The sequence below is a fragment of the Sturnira hondurensis genome, unplaced genomic scaffold, assembly GCF_014824575.4.
Source record: "Sturnira hondurensis isolate 20B ecotype Veracruz unplaced genomic scaffold, ASM1482457v3 Scaffold0022542, whole genome shotgun sequence".
Taxonomy (NCBI): Eukaryota; Metazoa; Chordata; class Mammalia; order Chiroptera; family Phyllostomidae; genus Sturnira; species Sturnira hondurensis.
The window spans coordinates 1,505,459-1,523,706 of NW_028095173.1; the positions used below are offsets into that span (position 1 = coordinate 1,505,459).

General features: G+C 38.3%; 1 protein-coding gene and 1 pseudogene across 1 annotated transcript in view; both read right to left on the bottom strand.

Annotated features, from left to right (window-relative positions):
- The window catches only part of LOC118979568 (vesicle-associated membrane protein 8-like), a 42,563-nt gene that overhangs the window by 14,661 nt on the left and 9,654 nt on the right, over positions 1-18,248 (bottom strand). The window contains exon 2 of the mRNA XM_037035678.1: positions 9,950-10,051. Within this exon, the coding sequence (XP_036891573.1) occupies positions 9,950-10,051 (102 nt within the window). The remainder of the gene's footprint in view (positions 1-9,949; positions 10,052-18,248) is intronic.
- Positions 5,215-5,700, bottom strand: LOC118979557 (ubiquitin-conjugating enzyme E2 W-like; annotated as a pseudogene).

An 18,248-nucleotide genomic window follows, 5' to 3' on the forward strand; every position in this document is an offset into this window, starting at 1 on the left:
AGTTTTCCATCATTACTTTTTCAAATAGTTTTTCTGTCCCTTGCTCTTCTTCTCCTCTTTCTGGTATCCCTATTATATGTATATTATTGCTTTTCATATTGTTTTGCTTTTCTCTTATTCCCTCTTCATAGTTTCTGAGCCGCTTTTCTTTTTCTTGCTTGTTTTGGGTGTTTTTTTTTTACTTTGTCCTCCAGCTCACTGATGCAATCTTCTGCTTCATCAATCCTGCTTTTTATTCCTTCTACTGTGTTCTTCAATTCAGAAATTGTATTTTTTATTTCCTCTTGGCCTTTGTTGATAATTTCTACTTTATTTTTCATATTGATATAGTTTGCAGTGAGTTCATTGTAGTTACCCTGTAGTTTTTGGTAGTTCATTGTGAGCTCATTGAGCTTCCTGACAACCATTGCTTTGAATTCAATATCTAGTAGTTCACTTGCCTCTAGTTCATTTAGCATTCTTTCAGAGGCTTCCTCCCTTCCTTTCATTTGGGGATTGTTTCTTTGTCTTCTCATTGTTTATGAGACTCTTCTTGTTAGCCTCGGCTTCTTAAATTGATCTGTTCTGACTCCCTGGGTTTATGGTGTCAACTTCTTTGGTAGAATACTTGTGAAATTCAGTGGCGCAGTCTCCTTGATCTCCTGAGCTCACTTGTCTTGGGCTGTCATTTAAGTTGGCTCTGTGTTTGTCTTTGGTTTTTTATTGTTTTGGGGTCTTTATTTGGTGGGTCCTTCCCACCAGCTCGTTAACTAAGGGTCACTCTGACAACCACCTCTTGTATGTTGTTGTGGTGGTGAGGCCAAGTTGTGTTGAAGCTGGTTCTTCCATGTGTACAAGGTTTCCAGGATTCTCTCTTGCTGTGTTCAGTTGTTTGTTCTGGGTAATTTCTCCACTATTTAGTTGTATTTCAAGATAGGTCCTGGATTGAGGTTAGTGTGGTTTTCACTCCTTCCTTCAACTTCTTCTGTTGTTGGTTTCTTTGTTGTTGGGTTTTCTCTTCCAGCAGGTATCTTGGTGTTCACTGCCTCCACTACTCCTCAATCTTGAGATCAAACTCCAAAACCCAAAAACCTCTATCTATTTTCTTCATTCTAATTATGCTTCTTGCTCTCTGCACCATTTCTTCCTTTCTCCACATTTTGCCTCCCAGCCAATAACCCTCCAAATGATCTCCATCTCTATGATTTTGGTTATTTGCTTAGTTTGTTTTTTAGATTCAGTTGTTGATAGCTGTGAGTTTGTTGTCATTTTAATGTTCATAGTTTTGATCTTCCTCTTTTTCTTAAATAAGTCCCTTTAACATTTCATGTAATAATGGCTTGATGATGATAAATTCCTCTAGCTTTACCTTCTCTGGGAAGCATTTTATCTGCCCTTCCATTCTGAATGATAGCTTTGCTGGATTGAGTAATCTAGGTTATAGGTCCATGGTTTTCAGCACTTTGCATACTTCTTGCCAGTCCCTTTTCACCTGCAAAGTTTCTTTGGAGAAATCAGCTGACAGTCTTATGGGAATTCTCCTTTGGATAACTCTCTGTTTTTCTGTTGTTGCTTGTAAAATTCTCTCTTTATCTTTAAACTTTTGCATTTTCATTATGATGTGCCTTGTTGTATTCCTCCTTGGGTTGAAATTGATTGGGACTCTCTTCCTGAACTTGCATGTGTATTTCCTTCACCAAATTAGGAAAGTTTTCTTTCATTATTTTTTTCAACTAGATTTCCATTTTTTTTTGCCTTTTCTTTTTTTCTGGCACCCCTATGATGAAAATATTAGACCTCTTGGTGTTGTCCCAGAGACTGTGTATAGTACCATCATTTTTTTGGAGTTTTTTTTTTTCTTGTTCTGATCAGTTGTTTGTTTGTTTGTTTGTTTGCTTTCTTATGTCTCAAATGAAAAGATTGATTCTCACCCTCATCCATTCTACTGTTCTTTCCTTGTAAATTGTTCTTTATTTCAATTAGTATATCCTTCATTTCTGACTCGGTGTTTTTTATGCTGCTTAGGTCCTCACTAAGTTCCTTGAGCATCCATATAACCAGTGTTTTGAACTCTCCATCTGGTAGATTGCTTATCTCCAATTCACTTAGCTCTTTTTCTGGAGCTGTTTATTTTTTTTTAAACATTAAGTCTCTGTCAAAAAAGTATTTCTTGACTTCCGGCCAAGATGGAGGTGTAGGTGGAAACACTGTGCCCCCTCCCACAACTATATTTAAAGACAGCAAAGTTTTAGAGACAAAAACACAGCCAAAACAGTGAAAATTGAACTGTATGGAAATCCAACAATGAACCACTCAGCCAAACCAGTAAGAGGGGTGGAGGCAGCAGTGGAGTGGGGTCAGGCAGGAAAGATCATTGGGTCCGACCAACCAGGAGTGGAGGCGGAGGTGGTTGGTGGATCCCAGGCGTGGGCTGGCCATAGGCAGACCCAGTGAGGGTACAAGGTGGTTGACTGACTGTGGCCACACATTCGCGTGCAGATAAACCAAGTGAAGGAGCGAACAGTGAGACAGACAGCTCAGGCTAGGGCCCCAGTGATGGGAATTAGAGCCTGAAAGCACCACCTGGAAATACTTTCTCAGGGTTGAGGGGCTGGGAGAGGTTCCCAGGCTCACAGAGAGTTCATTGGAGAGACCCACAGGGTCCTGGAGAGTACACAGGCCCACACACCCGGAATCAGCACCAGACGGGCCCAATTTGCTTGTGGGAAGCCGCAGAGAGGACAGAAATCTGAGAGAAAGCAGAGTGGAGCAAAGCACCATTTTTCCCCCTCTTTGACCCCACCCCCACATACAGTGTCACAACCCAGAGACTGGGTTGTCCCACCCTGGTGAACGCCTAAGGCTCTTCCCCTCATACATAACAGGTATGAACAGACCAAACATTATGACTCAAGAAAAGCTCAAAGCCTGAGAGTCTATAATTCTAAGTGACCAAGAAATAGCCAACCTTTCAGATGCACAGTTCAAAATACTGGTGATCAGGATGCTCATAGGATTGGTTCATTTTAGCCACAAATTAGAGGAACATATGAAGGTTAAACTGATTGAAATGAAGGGAAATGCACAGGAAACCAATAGTGATGGAAAGGAAACTGTGACTCAAATGAAGGGAGTGGACCAGAAGGAAAAAAGAAACAACCAACAGAAAAGAATGAAGAAACAGGAATTCAAATAAATGAGGAGAGGTTTAGGAACCTCCAGGACATCTTTAAACATTCCAACAACCAAATTATAGAAGGTACCAGAAGGGGAAGAGGAACAACCACGAGTGGAACACTTATTTGAATAAATAATAAAGGAGAACTTCCCGAGTCTGGCAAAGGAAATAGTTTTCCAGGAAATCCAGAAAGTCCCAAAGAAGTTGGACCCAAGAAGGAACACACCAAGGCACATCATAATTACATTAGCCAAGATGAAAATGAAGGAGAGAATTCTAGAAGCAGCAAGAGATAAGGAGACAGTCACCTATAAAGGAGTTCCCATCAGACTGTCAGCTGATTTCTCCAAAGAGACCTTGCATGCAAGAAGGGGCTAGAAGGAAGTATTCCAGGTCATGAAAGGCAAGGAACTACGTCCAAGATTGCTCTATCCAGCAAAGCTTTCATTTAGAATGGAAGGACAGATAAAGTGCTTCTCAGATAAGGTCAAGTTCAAGGAGTTCATCATCACCAGGCCCTTATTATATGAAATGTTAAAGGGACTTACCTAAGAAAAAGAAGATAAAAAATATGAACAGTGAAAGGACAGCAAACTCATAGTTATTGACAACCACACCTAAAACAAAAGCGAACTAAGAGGACAGCTAGATGGGGAGTGGAAACATAGAAATGGAGATCACATGGAGGGTTAGCAACAGGGTAGTGGGAGGAGGAGAAGGGGGGAGAAGGTACAGAGAATAAGTAGCATAGATGGTAGGTAGAAAATAGACAGGGGGAGGGCAGGAATACTATGGGAAATACAAAATCTAAAGAACTTGTGACACATGGACATGAATAAAAGCAGGGGAATGGTGGGGGAGGGGTGTGCAGAGTGGAGGGGAGTGAAGGGGGGAATGGGACAATTGTAATGGCATAATCAATAAACTATATTGAAAAAATAAAAAATAAAACCCTGAAAAAATGTATTTCTTATTTTAGGGTATAGTATTAAAAGACAAGATGATAGTTATAAGGAAAATTTACAAGAAAAAAACTCAATAAAAGTTTTTCAATTAAAGTATTGTAACATTTAAACTTGACTTAAAACACAAGAAAGGAATTGCAAACAAAAATGTTTATGGATTTTCCAAATATAAATAACTGAAATAGTGTTTAAGCAGTAAGGCTCAGGTTGATGGCTTGCATAAGAAAGTGTACTTTACTTGGAAAAATCATTAATGTATAAAGAAGCCCAAATTATGGAGAATAGCATTTTAGTCATTATTGCCATCTTACTTCCAAAATAAAACCTTGATTAAACCATTCATATCCTATAATACTCATACCATTACTAGAGAGATTGAGGAACTATATACAAGAAATGAATTTATTTTCACCACAGGGTCAACATATCGTACCTCTCTGCCAATGTTACTTGAAAATCTTCCAGGTCAAAACAGTTTGACAGCAGATATAGACAATTCAATAAATACGCAATCATCTTTCATTAAAGTCCTTTAAATATGCATGTGTTAATTCATGCCTTTAACCTTAGGACCACAGTGTATAGAATCCAAATAGAAACGAGTTGGGGTGACTTTCAAAGTAATGTTGGGTACCTCACTTTATTTATAATCTTGCTAGAACCGTTAAGTTCATTTCATAGGCCTATCATGCATTAATCAGTGGGTGGCAAGAATTAATGAAAATTTTTCCCGCTACAACATCCATTGTCCCCAAACTGGGGACATCCATTGCTGGCAATGAATGTCCCCCAATGAATGTCTGCCAAGGAAGTCATTGTTATTGCACAATACATGAGTACCTGGAACTTTTCCAAAAGTTTAAAAAAATAAAAATAAAAAACAATTATATTTGACATTACTTGATACCTGTATTGATACTGTATGACTAATAAAAGCATGTCAGTTGCCTGGACTGAACCAGCAATCAACATGTGCCCAGAATGCACATGAGTAAAAATGCAGTAAAAAGAAGTAGTCTTCATTGCATATAGGTGATTTCTAGTCAAAAATTAAAGTTCGAAGACTGAATGATCAAAATGCTCATTTTCTCAGTAGAAATGTCTTATGCTAGGAGGATGATAATAGTGGCATCAACACATATCACCATGATACCACGATTTCATTTTATTTGGATTCTTATTACACGTTCAAAAATAAAAAGAATTATCTGGTGGCCATCTCTTTTCTTTGCAGCTGGAAAGCATGCTAATAATGCTAAGACAAACTGGACTGAGCACACTGGGACCACTCTTCTGTTAGAATAGATGAGCAGATATGATCATTGCTATAAACATAAGGATGGATAGGAATATTTCCACCTGTAAACATGACCTGAGGATAGTTAAAAGAGTATCAACTATTAGACTAATGTAGAAGTTGGAATTTTTTTCCTTCATATAAGGTTCCTGGTGCACCTTGTCTACAATTCACTGTGTTATTGAATTTTGCACACTCTTTTCATTTAAAGTCACCAACCTAAAAGGTTGGTCATTTTGCAAAGCAAACAGTTTCTACATTGTCTGCATTTCTGTTACCATTGTTTCTTCAATCATACCATGATGTTTTTCTGGAGTTTTGATCTGTTCTTCCATTTGGGCCATGTTTCTTTGTCTCTTCACTTTGGCAGCCTCCCTGTATTTGTCTCTATGTATTAAGTAGAGATGCTTTGACTCCATATCTTGGTAGTGTGGCCTAATGTATTACGTGTCCTATAGGGTCCAGTGGCACAGTCTCCTCTATCACCCATTCTGAGTATTCAAGGTGTGCCCTTCCTGTGGGCTGAGTACATTCTCCTCTTATAGTTGAGCCTTGGTTGCTGTTGGCAGATCAATGGAAGGGATTTACCCAGGCCAGTCAGCTGCAAATATGGCTCTGATCACTTGCCACCAACATCCACCCTCTGTGCAGGATCAGCTTTGCAGGGGCAGGGTGGCAGAGCTCTGAAGTAGTCTGTAGCTGTCCACTGGGTATGCTGGCCCTGGGGTTTCCTGGGTGGTACAGGCCAAGGTCAGCCCCTGCCTGTGTTTTGCACATGGCTGCCCTTCCTGAGCTATAAAGCAATCTGAGATGGCTCCTACTTGTGCTGGGCTGGGAGATTCCCAGGTGAAGCCAGGCTGTGAATCTGGCTGCTGCTGCTTATTTGATAGGATTTAGGAAGTTTGAAGCATGAATCAAGACCCAGCATTCAGGGACTTCCGCCAAGATGGAGGCATAGGTGGAAACACTGTGCCTTCTCCCACAGCCAAGTTTGAATACAACAAAGGTTTGAAGAACAAAGATACACCCAAAGACCAGAAAATTGAATTATACGGAAGTCCGACAACTACGAACCGTTCAATGGGGATGGTTTGAGGGACGGAACCAGCAGCGGAGCAGGGTCGGGCAGGACAGATCCCCCATCGAGGGGAGCAGGCAGCCCGGAACCAGTTGGGGTGTGGGGCAGACTGACCGTGGTCCCACATTCGAGCACAGTGAGACAGACCACGCAGGCCCCAGGGGCGAACCCAGTGGTGGAGAGCTGACAGCAGTGGCACAGTCGTGTGCAGTGGAATGAAACGTGTGGGCCCGGTGACGGTGATGACTGTGGCGGCAGGCAGCAGACGGGACGCCATAGTTCCTCTTTGACCCCGCCCCCACATACAATGTCACAACCCAGCGACTTAGTTGCCCTGCTCTAGTGAACACCTTAGGGCTCTGATCCTGCTACGGAACAGGCACGAACAGCCCAAAAGATGGCGCAAGAAGAACTCAAAGTCCCAGAGCCGATAACTCTAAGTGACCGAGAAATTGCCAGCCTCTCAGAAGCACAATTCAAGACACTGTTTATCAGGATGCTCACAGAACTGGTTCATTATAGTCACAAATTAGAGGAATATATGAAGGCTAAACTAACTGAAATGAAGGGAGATACACAGGAAACCAATAGCAATGGAAAGGAAACTGGGACTCAAATCAATGGAATGGACCAGAAGGAAGAACAAAACATCCGACCAGAAAGGAATGAAGAAATGAGAATTCAAAAAAATGAGGAGAGGCTTAGGAACCTCCAGGACATCTTTAAGCTTCCAACATCTGGATTATAGGGGCACCAGAAGGGGGAAAGAAATAGCCATGAGTGGAAAACTTATTTGAGCAAATAATAAAGGAGAACTTCCCCAGTCTGGCAAAGGAAATAGACTTCCAGGAAATCCAGGAAGCTCAGAAGAGTCCCAAAGAACTTGGACCCAAGAAGGAACACACCAAGGCACATCATCATTACATTAGCCGAGATTAAAATGAAGGAGAGAATCCTAGAAGCAGCAAGAGATAAGGGGACAGTCACTTACAAAGGAGTACCCATCAGACTGTCAGCTGATTTCTCCAAAGAGACCTTACAGGCAAGAAGGGGCTGGAAAGAAGTATTCCAAGTCATGAAATCCAAAGACCTACAGCCAAGATTGCTTTATCCAGCAAAACTTTCATTTAGAATGGAAGGACAGATAAAGTGCTTCTCAGATAAGGTCAAGTTCAAGGAGTTCATCATCACCAAGCCCTTATTATATGAAATGCTAAAGGGACTTATCTAAGAAAAAGAAGATGAAAAATATGAACAGTGAAAGGACAGCAAACACACAGTTATTAACAACCACACCTAAAACAAAAGCAAACCAAGAGGACAGCTAGATCAGGAGTGGAACCATAGAAATGAAGAACACATGGAGGGTTAGAAACAGGGGAGTGGGAGGAGGAGAAGGGGGGAGAAGGTACAGAAAATAGCATAGACAGTAGGTAGAAAATAGATAGGGGGGAGGGCAAGAATAGTAGGGGAAATATAGAATCTAAAGAACTTGAGACAAGTAGTTATAAACTAAGGCGAGGAGAATGGTAGGGGAGGTGGTGTGCAGGGTGGAGGGGAATGAAGGGGGGAATAGAACAACTGTAATGGTATAATCAATAAAATATATATTTTTTAAAAAGACCCACCATTCATATGGAAAAGCAGCTTGGGTGGCCCCAAAATTGGGTGGGGTGGAGTCTCTGGGAATCTCTAAGGGGTCAAACAGTGTCAGTCAGGTTGATGGAGTCTCAAATATGGCACTAGTCTGCCAGTTCCATGGCTCTGATCCTCTCCATGGGGAAGGCTTGGATAAGAGAAAATGGCCTCTGCTTGCCCTGATAACAGACACTTCAGCCTTTTTCAGTATGCCTCTGGTGCCCTTCAAGCTGCCACTACCGTGTTGGAGCTCAGAGGGAGTGAGTCTAAGTAGATGAGTGTGTATGTGGATTCTTTAAGGAGAACTGCCTGGGGCTCCAGAAGTTTCTTCCACCAATTCAATCCTTGATGGTTTTTGCAGCCAGTGGTGGGGATTTACCTTCCACCACTGGAACCCTGGGCTAGGGGGCCTGGTGTGGGGCTGAGCCTGCTCGCTTCTAAAATATCCCTATTGAATTTTTATCCACCACACATAGATATGGGTCCAGCATGTTCTGTGTCTGTGCCCCTCCTACCAGTTTCAATGGATGTGGTTTTTTACTTCCAGAGTCATCAGATTTCCATTCAACTGAATTTCTGATGGTTTTGAGTAATGGTTTTTCTATATTTTAGTTGTAATTTTGATGTGGTTGTGCAAAGAAGTGAGCCATGTCTGCCTACACTGCCATCTTGACTGGAAGCTCCCCCAAATATGTATACTTTAAATCCTTGGTTGTTGGACTTAATACAGCTTGACATTCTGATGATTCTGGGTGCTGTTAGCTTTTTTTAAAAAAATATTTTATTGATTTATCTTTAGAGGGGAAGGGAAGGAGAGAGGGAGAGAAATATCAATGTATGGTTGCCTCTGGTGTGTCCCCTGCCTGGCCTGCAACCCAGGCATGTGCCCTGACTGGGTGCTGTTAGCTTTGAGATATGGTTGTAATTCTTTCTATGGTTGCACGAGGAGACAAAGCATATCTACCTACACCTCCATCTTGGCCAGAGGATTATTATTATATTATTTTTTGCTTTGAGTTTTAGGTATTACTTTTTAAAGTTAAACATTTTTTATCATGGTAAAAGATACATAACATAAAATTTGTGATTTCAGTAATTTTTGTACTGTATAGTTCAGTGGTATCAACTGTATCTACATTGTTGTGCAACTATCATCACCAACTATCTCCAGAAATTTTTTATTTTCCCTTACTGTAACTTAGTACCCATTAAATAATAACTCTTCTTTCTCTCCTCCTTTCAGGCTCTGGCAACTATCATTCTACTTGTCTGTATAAATCTGACCTACTCTAGGTAGCTCATATAAGTGGAATCACATTTTTGTCCTCTTGTGACTGTTTTACTTCATTTAACAGCAGATATCTTTTAAATATTTATTTTAATAGTATTTTAAAATTATGTAATGTATATACATGCTTTCAAAGTCAAATTTGTAAAGCAAGTTTCATTCAGAGAGGTCTAGTTTCTTTTCCTATTCTCCCATCCTTACCATACGCAACTGCTGGAAGGGTTTTGGTTTATCATTCCTTGTACACTTTCAGCCCACCTTATTGTTTATACTATAAGCAAAATATATATATATTTGCATTTTTCCATCTTCCTTAAAAGATTGCATATGTAAATAAGTAATAGTATACCATATATACTTTATCTTGCTTTATTCACTTATCAATATATCATGGATATTATTACTTATTATATGAAGATAGAAGTTCTCAGTTCTCATTCATCTTATAGCCCTTAAGTCAAAAGTCCAAATTGATTTGACAGCTACAATGCTAATGATGTTTAGGAATACAGTTGGAATTACATACCATATACTTTCCTAATACTTGCTGAAAATCTGCAGCAACTGCATTTGAAGGAGAAAAATGTTCTTGTGACATCAAAGGATTTCTCAGAAAAATATCGCTTACCTGGGGAAGTGAAAATGAAAATATGTAAACAATATAAATAATTAAAATATATATATTTTATTGATTCTGCCATTACAGTTGTCCCATTTCCCCCCCTTCATTCCCCTCCACCTTGCACACCCCTCCCCCCACATTCCCCCCCTTTAGTTCATGTCCATGTATCATAAGTTCTTTAGCTTCTATATTTCCCACACTACTCTTGCCCTCCCCTGTCTATTTTTCTCCCCACCGCCTATGCTATTTATTTTCTGTACCTTCTTCCTGCTCTCCTCCTCCCACTCCCCTGTTGCTAACCCTTCCATGTGATCTCCATTTCTCTGGTTCTGTTCCTGTACTAGTTGTTTCCTTAGTTTGTTTTTGTTTTAGGCATGGTTGTTAATAATTGTGAGTTTGCTGTCCTTTCACTGTTCATATTTTTTATCTTCTTTTTCTTAGATAAGTCCCTTTAACATTTCATATAAAAAGGGCTTGGTGATGATGAATTCCTTGGCTTTGACCTTATCTGAGAAGCACTTTATCTGCCCTTCCATTCTAAATGAAAGCTTTGCTGGATAGAGCAATCTTGGATGTTGGTCTTTGGATTTCATGACTTGGAATACTTCTTTCCAGCCCCTTCTTGCCTGTAAGGTCTCTTTGGAGAAATCAGCTGACAGTCTTGTGGGAACTCCTTTGTAGGTGACTGTCATCTTATCTCTTGCTGCTTCTAGAATTCTCTCCTTCATTTTCATCTTGGCTAATGTGATTATGATGTGCCTTGGTGTGTTCCTTCTTGGGTCCACCTTCTCTGGGATTCTCTGAGCTTCCTGGATTTTTTGGAAGTCTATTTCCTTTGCCAGACTGGGGAAGTTCTCCTTTATTATTTGTTCAGATAAGTTTTCCACTGGGTACTTTTCCTCTTCCCCTTCTGGTACCCCTATAATTCGGATGTTGCAATGTTTAAAGATGTCCTGGTAGTTCCTAGGCTTCTTCTTTTTTTTTTTTGAATTCTTGTTTCTTCCTTCTTTTCTCTTTGGTTTTTTCTTTCTTCCTTCTGGTACACCCCATTGATTTGAGTCCCAGTTTTCTTCCCATTGTTATTGGTTCCCTGTGCATTTTCCATTGTTTCACTTAGTGTAGGCTTCATTTTTTTCATCTAATTTGTGAGGGCATCTAACCAGTTTTTTGAGCATACTGATCACTAGTGTTTTGAACTGTGCATCTGATAGGTTAGCTATCTCTTGGTTGCTTAAAAGTATTGGCTCTGGGGCTTTGATTTGTTCTTTCATTTGAGCCATAATGTTTTGTTCTGGTCATGCCTGTTACATAGTGAGGGGCAGAGCCTTAGGTGTTCACCAGGGTTGGGCAACCCAGTCACTGGGTTGTGATGCTGTCTGTGGGGGTGGGGTCAGAGAGGGAACAGTGGCACTTGCTCCACTCTTTCTCAGATTTTGGTCCCCTCTGCTGCTTCCCAGAAGCAAATTGGGCCCTTCTGGTTCTGGTTCTGGGTGGGTGGACTTGTGTACATTTTAGGACCCTGTGGTTCTCTCCAGTGAACTCTCCTGTGAGGCTGGGAGTCTCTCCTGGCACCTCAAGCTCAGCAAGTTTTTTCAATCGGTGCTTTTAGGCTTTATTTCCCGCTGGGGCTCTGGGTTGTGTGATCTGTCTTACTGCCCATTTTTTCCCCTGGTTTATCGGTCTGGATGAATAGTTCATTGTTGTCAGACTTTGGTACAGTTCAATTTTCTGTCTGTTTTGGTTGTGTTTTTGTTTCTAAATCTTTGTTGTCCTTAAATTTGGTTGTGCGAGGAGGCAGTGTTGCCACCTGCACCTCCATCTTGGCCATAAGTAATATATAAATAATTTTGAATGGATAATTACATAGTTAACCTTTATTTGAAGCTAACTCTGGCAGAGGTCTGAAATAAAAGAAACCAGGACATTTCAAGATTTTTGATGGCAGAGTGTTCTTTCTATTTAAAGATGCAGTACTTATGAAAACTGCTGTCCAGTCTTCTCCACTGCTGTAGTATAGGTTACAACCTCATACTGTGAGATTACACATGCTTCTGTAATTCTTTGGTTTATCTGAGGACTTGAGGGAAAGAGCAGATTTTTACCTCTGGCAAACAAGGAAACATGGGAGTCTATGGTATTTTCCAAATAAGCACTTATTTTCCTTTTCTGCTCCTACCCTTAAAATCCATTCAATGTCAATAAAACAATCCCAACTGCATGTCATTATACCATCTTTCAAACCCTTTAGAGTTATTATAGGACACTGCAAAATTTCAAGAAAAAATTCTGACAGTTTGTACTAAATGTTGTATTCCCCAGAGGTAGTGGTAAAAATTATATTTAGCAATTTTGTGTCATCTTATTTTGGAAAGATAGTAAAATTGGGATGTTTTGTCATATTAGGAGAGAGAAAAATTATAGTCAATTAAATGGCTGATAGTGTTTAGCATCAAGACTCTAAGAATTGTCTAGGCATAACTGCCACTCACTGTAGAGTGACAATATTAGGCCTAATAACTTTTTATTCTGAATATAGTTACAGTTTGAGCTATGTTAAAGCAAGTTGGTACACAACACAAATAAAATACACATATGATTCATGAATGTGACTTGACTAAAGAATAACATTTGGTAATTAATTTATAGCTAACTGATTTTTCCATTAGTACTTTTATTAAAATATTGATCCTGAATAACATATTTTAAAATAAAATGGAATATTAATATTTATTAAAAAATAAAAAACATATTATCTGGACCATAAAGTCACCAGAACAATGATTTAGCCCTTGTCTGTTACTGAGACTGACTTACACAAAGTCTTATTCTGGTTGGAGATCAAAGTCTGGGTGATAGTGAGCAACAGGTGATAGCTATTGAGAAGGTTGATAATCTTCTCAATAACCTAAGATAACCTTTAAGAAATTTATAAAGTCTTATGTATCCACATAAGTACATATAAGGTCTGTTTAGAAGGTGTTCAGCCATGTTAGGTTAAAAACAGAGACATTTATTGAAGAAGATAGAAGACACAAGAAACGCTGTACATAGGACAATGATGCCTCTGACCCCTTCAAAGTAGGCATTTTGGGACCTCACACAGTTCTCCCAGTTCCCATCAGCTGCTCCATCGAATTTTCCTGAATCTCATCAACAGTCTGAAAGCTCTTCTTTTCAAAGATGACTTTAGTTTTGGGAAAAGCCAGAAGTTACAGGATGCCAAATCTGGGCTGTAAGGGTACTGAGTCACCTGGGTGATTTGATGTTTTGATGAAAAACTCTCCACAAGACGTGATACATGAGCAGACCAGTTGTCCTGGTGAAGCTGCCAGTCACCCATTGCCCACAGCTGTGGCCTTCTGGATCATATGAATAGTTTCCATGGAGGAATGTTCAAATTTAGTGCAAAATTTGTTACAGATTCATTGCTCTACTTACTCAGTCATTTTGAATGTGACAGCCACGCAATACACATACTCACATAATGGTGTCTGCCACCTCCACTGACAAGTACAGTGAAGTTGTCATTGTTCATGCATGCGCATTCCAGTCCACTCTCCTTGGCTGCCAGGCTACATTGATGTTGTGCAAACTGTTCTCTTTATATTAACAATGGCTAAACTTTTTCTAGACAGGCCTCATATTCATGTAATTTTAATATTTTCCTTCAGATTTACATGAATCTTAATATTCATATAAGCATTTCATAATAACTTACCTCTTACCATGAATTATAAATAACCACTCATAAGTTCTCCTAGTAAATAGTAGTCCCTGAATAAACTGATCAGAACATAAATAAATTTAGGAGAGGAATAATGAAAAGTACTTCAATCTTCTATAAATTAAATGCCGACAATTTATTTTTAGGAAACAGCAGCAACAGTGCTTAGACTAGTGCTACTTAGAGCTGAACCAAAGACCACAATTAAAATGGGAAGGTAGGTATATTCTAATAAAACTCTACTTTTTAACAATCATCAGCTAATAATTCCAAAGATAATGACATGATGACAAAATATATTAGTTGCATGTACTCTTGATTTTACCTTCAGAAAGGAGAACATCTATGAGAGAGGACCCCCCCCCAAAAAAAACCAGGATTATCTTTTGGAGGTTGGGCCCCTTGTAGCATACATTTCCCCTACTAGGTGAGTGTTCTAGGAACCCACCTATATCAGTGTACCAGCTGGCATTGTTGTGAGAGGTTTTGTTTGGGTTCGGTGAATTTTTTTTTTTGAAGACTCAACGCTTTGCCCATATCATGATGGGTGATTTGCAAGCATAACTGCTCATACCCTGCCAAGTGTTCAGCAGTTTTTTGACCAAAAACAGCCTGACCTTTGGCCCCACCATCCCCGTTCACTTGCTATTGCCCTGAGAGACTACTTTTTGTTTTCCCTGATGAAAAAATTCCTCAAAGGGAAACGTTTTTTTCCAATGTGAACTAGGTGAAACAAAAAATAGCAGAGGCACTAAAAGCCATCAAAATCAACAAGTTCAAAAACTGTTTTGAGCAGAGGAAAAAATCTCAATAGGTGTATTGCATCAAATGGAGATTACTTTGAAGGTGACTGAAATTTAAACATGTAAGAAAATGCAATTTTTTATAAGCAAATTTCATTTTGGGGGGTCCCCCCTCGTAAAAGTATGAAATGAATGTGAATGATAAACACCAAATTCAAGAAAATGCTCTGCAAAAAAAAATGCTCTGCAAAGTGAAGGAAGAAGAATGAAATTGAGGAAGGGTATACAGGGGACATTAACTGTGTCTGTAACATTTTAACTAAATTGATGGGCCTACAAATGTCCCTGTTCTTATTCTCAATACTTTTTTGGTATACCCTATATTTTATTAATAAAAAAGGCAATTTCCATTTGGAAAATATCATCAATAAGACCACTCAAAAAAAAAATAAAACAGAAACAAAAACCAAGTTTATAGATACAGAGAACAGATTAGCGGTTGCCAGATGTATGGGTTGGTGGGGAGGGGGGTAGAGAAATGGATAAAAGGAGTCAAAAGATTTTTTAATATAAAAACCACATCAAGCAAATATATCACTTTATGAAGTTTTATAAGTCAACTCCCCTACCAAGTGCAAATGCTACCTAAGCCACAAAAATAGAACACTACTCACTACCCCCAAAATGCCCACCATATGTCTGGTCCATTTATAGCTTTCTCCCCCTTCCCCAGATCAAACACCATTCCAACTTCTATAGTAGTCACTTACCCTGTTTCTCCACTGCCTCAGCAGCAAAATATATATCTCATATATTAGAGCCCAGTACTGCCCATATTTTATTTGGTGTTATTTAAATATTTTTAATACATATATTCTCCCTCCATTCCTGTGCTTCCCTTACAATTTATTGTTGAGGAACCTATAGAGTTACCCATAGTCTAAGTTTGCTGATTGCATACTGAAAATGCAGTTTGTCATGTTCCAAGCAGCTGAATCAAAAGGCTTGATCCTTTTGGCAAGGCTATAGGTGTTTTTTCATCAGATGGTACATAATGTCTGTATATACCTCCTTTTGACATGCTATCAGCCCTTAATATTCATTGTCTATACCCTAGAGCCATTAATTTATTGGGACTTGCAAAATGGTGATATTCTAGCTTTGTTCCCACTTATTTGCACCATGATTTCAAAAAAAGGCATTTTCCTCATCTACAGTATGCTCATCTATACAGTATTGTACATTCTAATTTGAATCTTTTGAGACCTCTTCCTGAACTTCAAACTCATATACCCAGCTGCCCATTCCACATCTCTGTTGGATGTCTGACAGGCATTTCAAACTTAGTTCTAAAACCAACCCTCCTCCTGCAGTCTTCCACATATCAACTTTCCAGTTCCTCAGGCTTAAAATCTTTATAATCCTTGACTTTTCTCTCCTTTACAACCAAATCCAACCCATCAGCAAATCCTATTGCCTTTACCTTCCAAATATATCCAGAATCTGACAACTTCCACCAAATACCATAGGAACCACATTACCATCATCTCTTGCTTGAGTTACTCGATATAAAGTTAGCTTCAATTTTTTGTTGTTGTTTTGTTTTTTACTTTAAAAGATTGTATTCAAAATTTGATTTAATTACGTTTTCTAATTGTGCAAAATTATATGATTCCAAAGTCAAATTTACAAAGCACATTCCTTTAAGAAGTCTAATTTTCATTCCTTTGCTGTCCACACTGCACTCTCTCTACCCCTTATATAGGTTATCATTTTGAGTAGGTTTTTAGTTTGTACTTTTTCTTCCTTTTTTCCATAAGAGACACATATATATATTTGTACTTCCCTTGGTCATATATGAACATGATAGATAAATGGTTGTACATTGTGCATACTGTCTCTACTTTGCTTTTGTCAGTTAACAATGTACCCTAGACATCAAATATTTATGTTTTGTAACATTTAAAGATTGTTTCTTAAAGTTACTAATAACATACTAAGCAAAATTTAAAATATCTCCTTTCATATTCATCATTAATTTACTTCAACTCACATATATAACTTTGATAGAGATAGTAGAATTAGCAATTTTTTCATCAAAGACTTCTCCCAACTTAGAAATAAAAATATTTTCCAAGTAGGAATTTTGTGTATCAATCAATATCATTAAAAATATTTATAGTATATTATATTCATGATACCTTATGAAGGGATTTATATTGAAATAACATAATTTTCTGCCTCTAGGTTATCTTTTCTGTGTGTTTCTGAGCTTCTCATTCTCATGTATATCCACTTTAGCATTTAACCAGATCTGTTATCTGTTAACTAATTGGGAAAAAAAGTGTTCAAAACAACTAAAAGCCTAGGCACCAAGCAACTATTTTTGTTGCCATTTTCCTAAAGTTTTTGGATTGTTGGGCAATAAAGATGTAGGCACTTTCCAAGAGTCTTCTAACCTCTTAATATGTGACTCTGAGAAGGCACAAAAGGTCTAGAAGTGGGAGTGGTCAGGATAAGTTACATTTAGCATACTAGAGGGGAGTTTAATTCTTCTTTCTCAACTTGTCCTATTCCCCAATATATTTGGTATGTATTGGCAGTTTGCAACATTTAAATTCTAATCTATCATGATAGAAAGCCAAGAAGTGCCAAAATTGGATATGTCTACCTAAAAATATAGGGACAGTAAAAATCAGTGAACATAGCATTTTCTATGTGGTCAGAATCTTGATTCAAGTTTGGAATGTGATTATATTTAATTTGATTTTTAGAGTGTTCTATATCTATATGATATTATGAGTTTTCTCTTGATCATAATTTATTATTTATATAATTTATTTTAAATACATATTCAAATTTTCAGGTTTTATTTAACATAATTTAATTTTTCAAATATATGAAAAACATTCTAATTATTCTGATTATACAAGTTATCTATATAGCTTTTATACTATTAATGAGAGCTTGAAGACAAAATTAAATTTGCTGCATATTTACTTAATTTCTTTAATATTATCATGTAAAGGAATGTATTCTTTTCAAAGCTTTATCTATCATAGTCTCTTTATTGATGGGATCATTTACCTATGTGCCTCAGACAACGTATTGGATAGTATAACGCCATCTGCATTTCTTAAAAATGTAAGTAATTTCTTATATTACTTTAAGGACCTTTTCAGTATCTGAAATTATGAGGTCTCTATTTTAGTTTATTAGTGATAATGTCACTAAACAAAAAGGAGACCATTCATCTGTCTATAAAGCATAGCCATTAATGACCTCCAGAGATTTCATACCCTCATCCCTCATTTGTCTCCTGCTTCCATACTTCCCTCAACTCTGAAGCAAGATCTGTAAAGACAATACACTCAGACCTATTAGAATCTCTCTGTATACTTAATTTGTTCTTTAAAAGTAAGAAAGAAATGAAGCTTTAAATATTTAAAATACTTTCTTTTAAAAAATTTTAAATAAAGACTTTATTCATTTCTAAAGAAAGGGGCAGGGAGGGAGGAAGAGAGGGAGAGAAACATCAACCAGTTGTAGGAACAGGCCTGGTTCACAACCCAGGCATGTGCCCTGACTGGTAATTGAAACAGTAACCTTTCAGTTTGCAGGCTGATGCTCAATCCACAGAGCCACACCAGCTGGGGTTTAAAATGCTTTCTCAATAGCATATGTATTTAATTTACAAATAATTATATATAACACACTTCTGGAAGAAAACATGAAT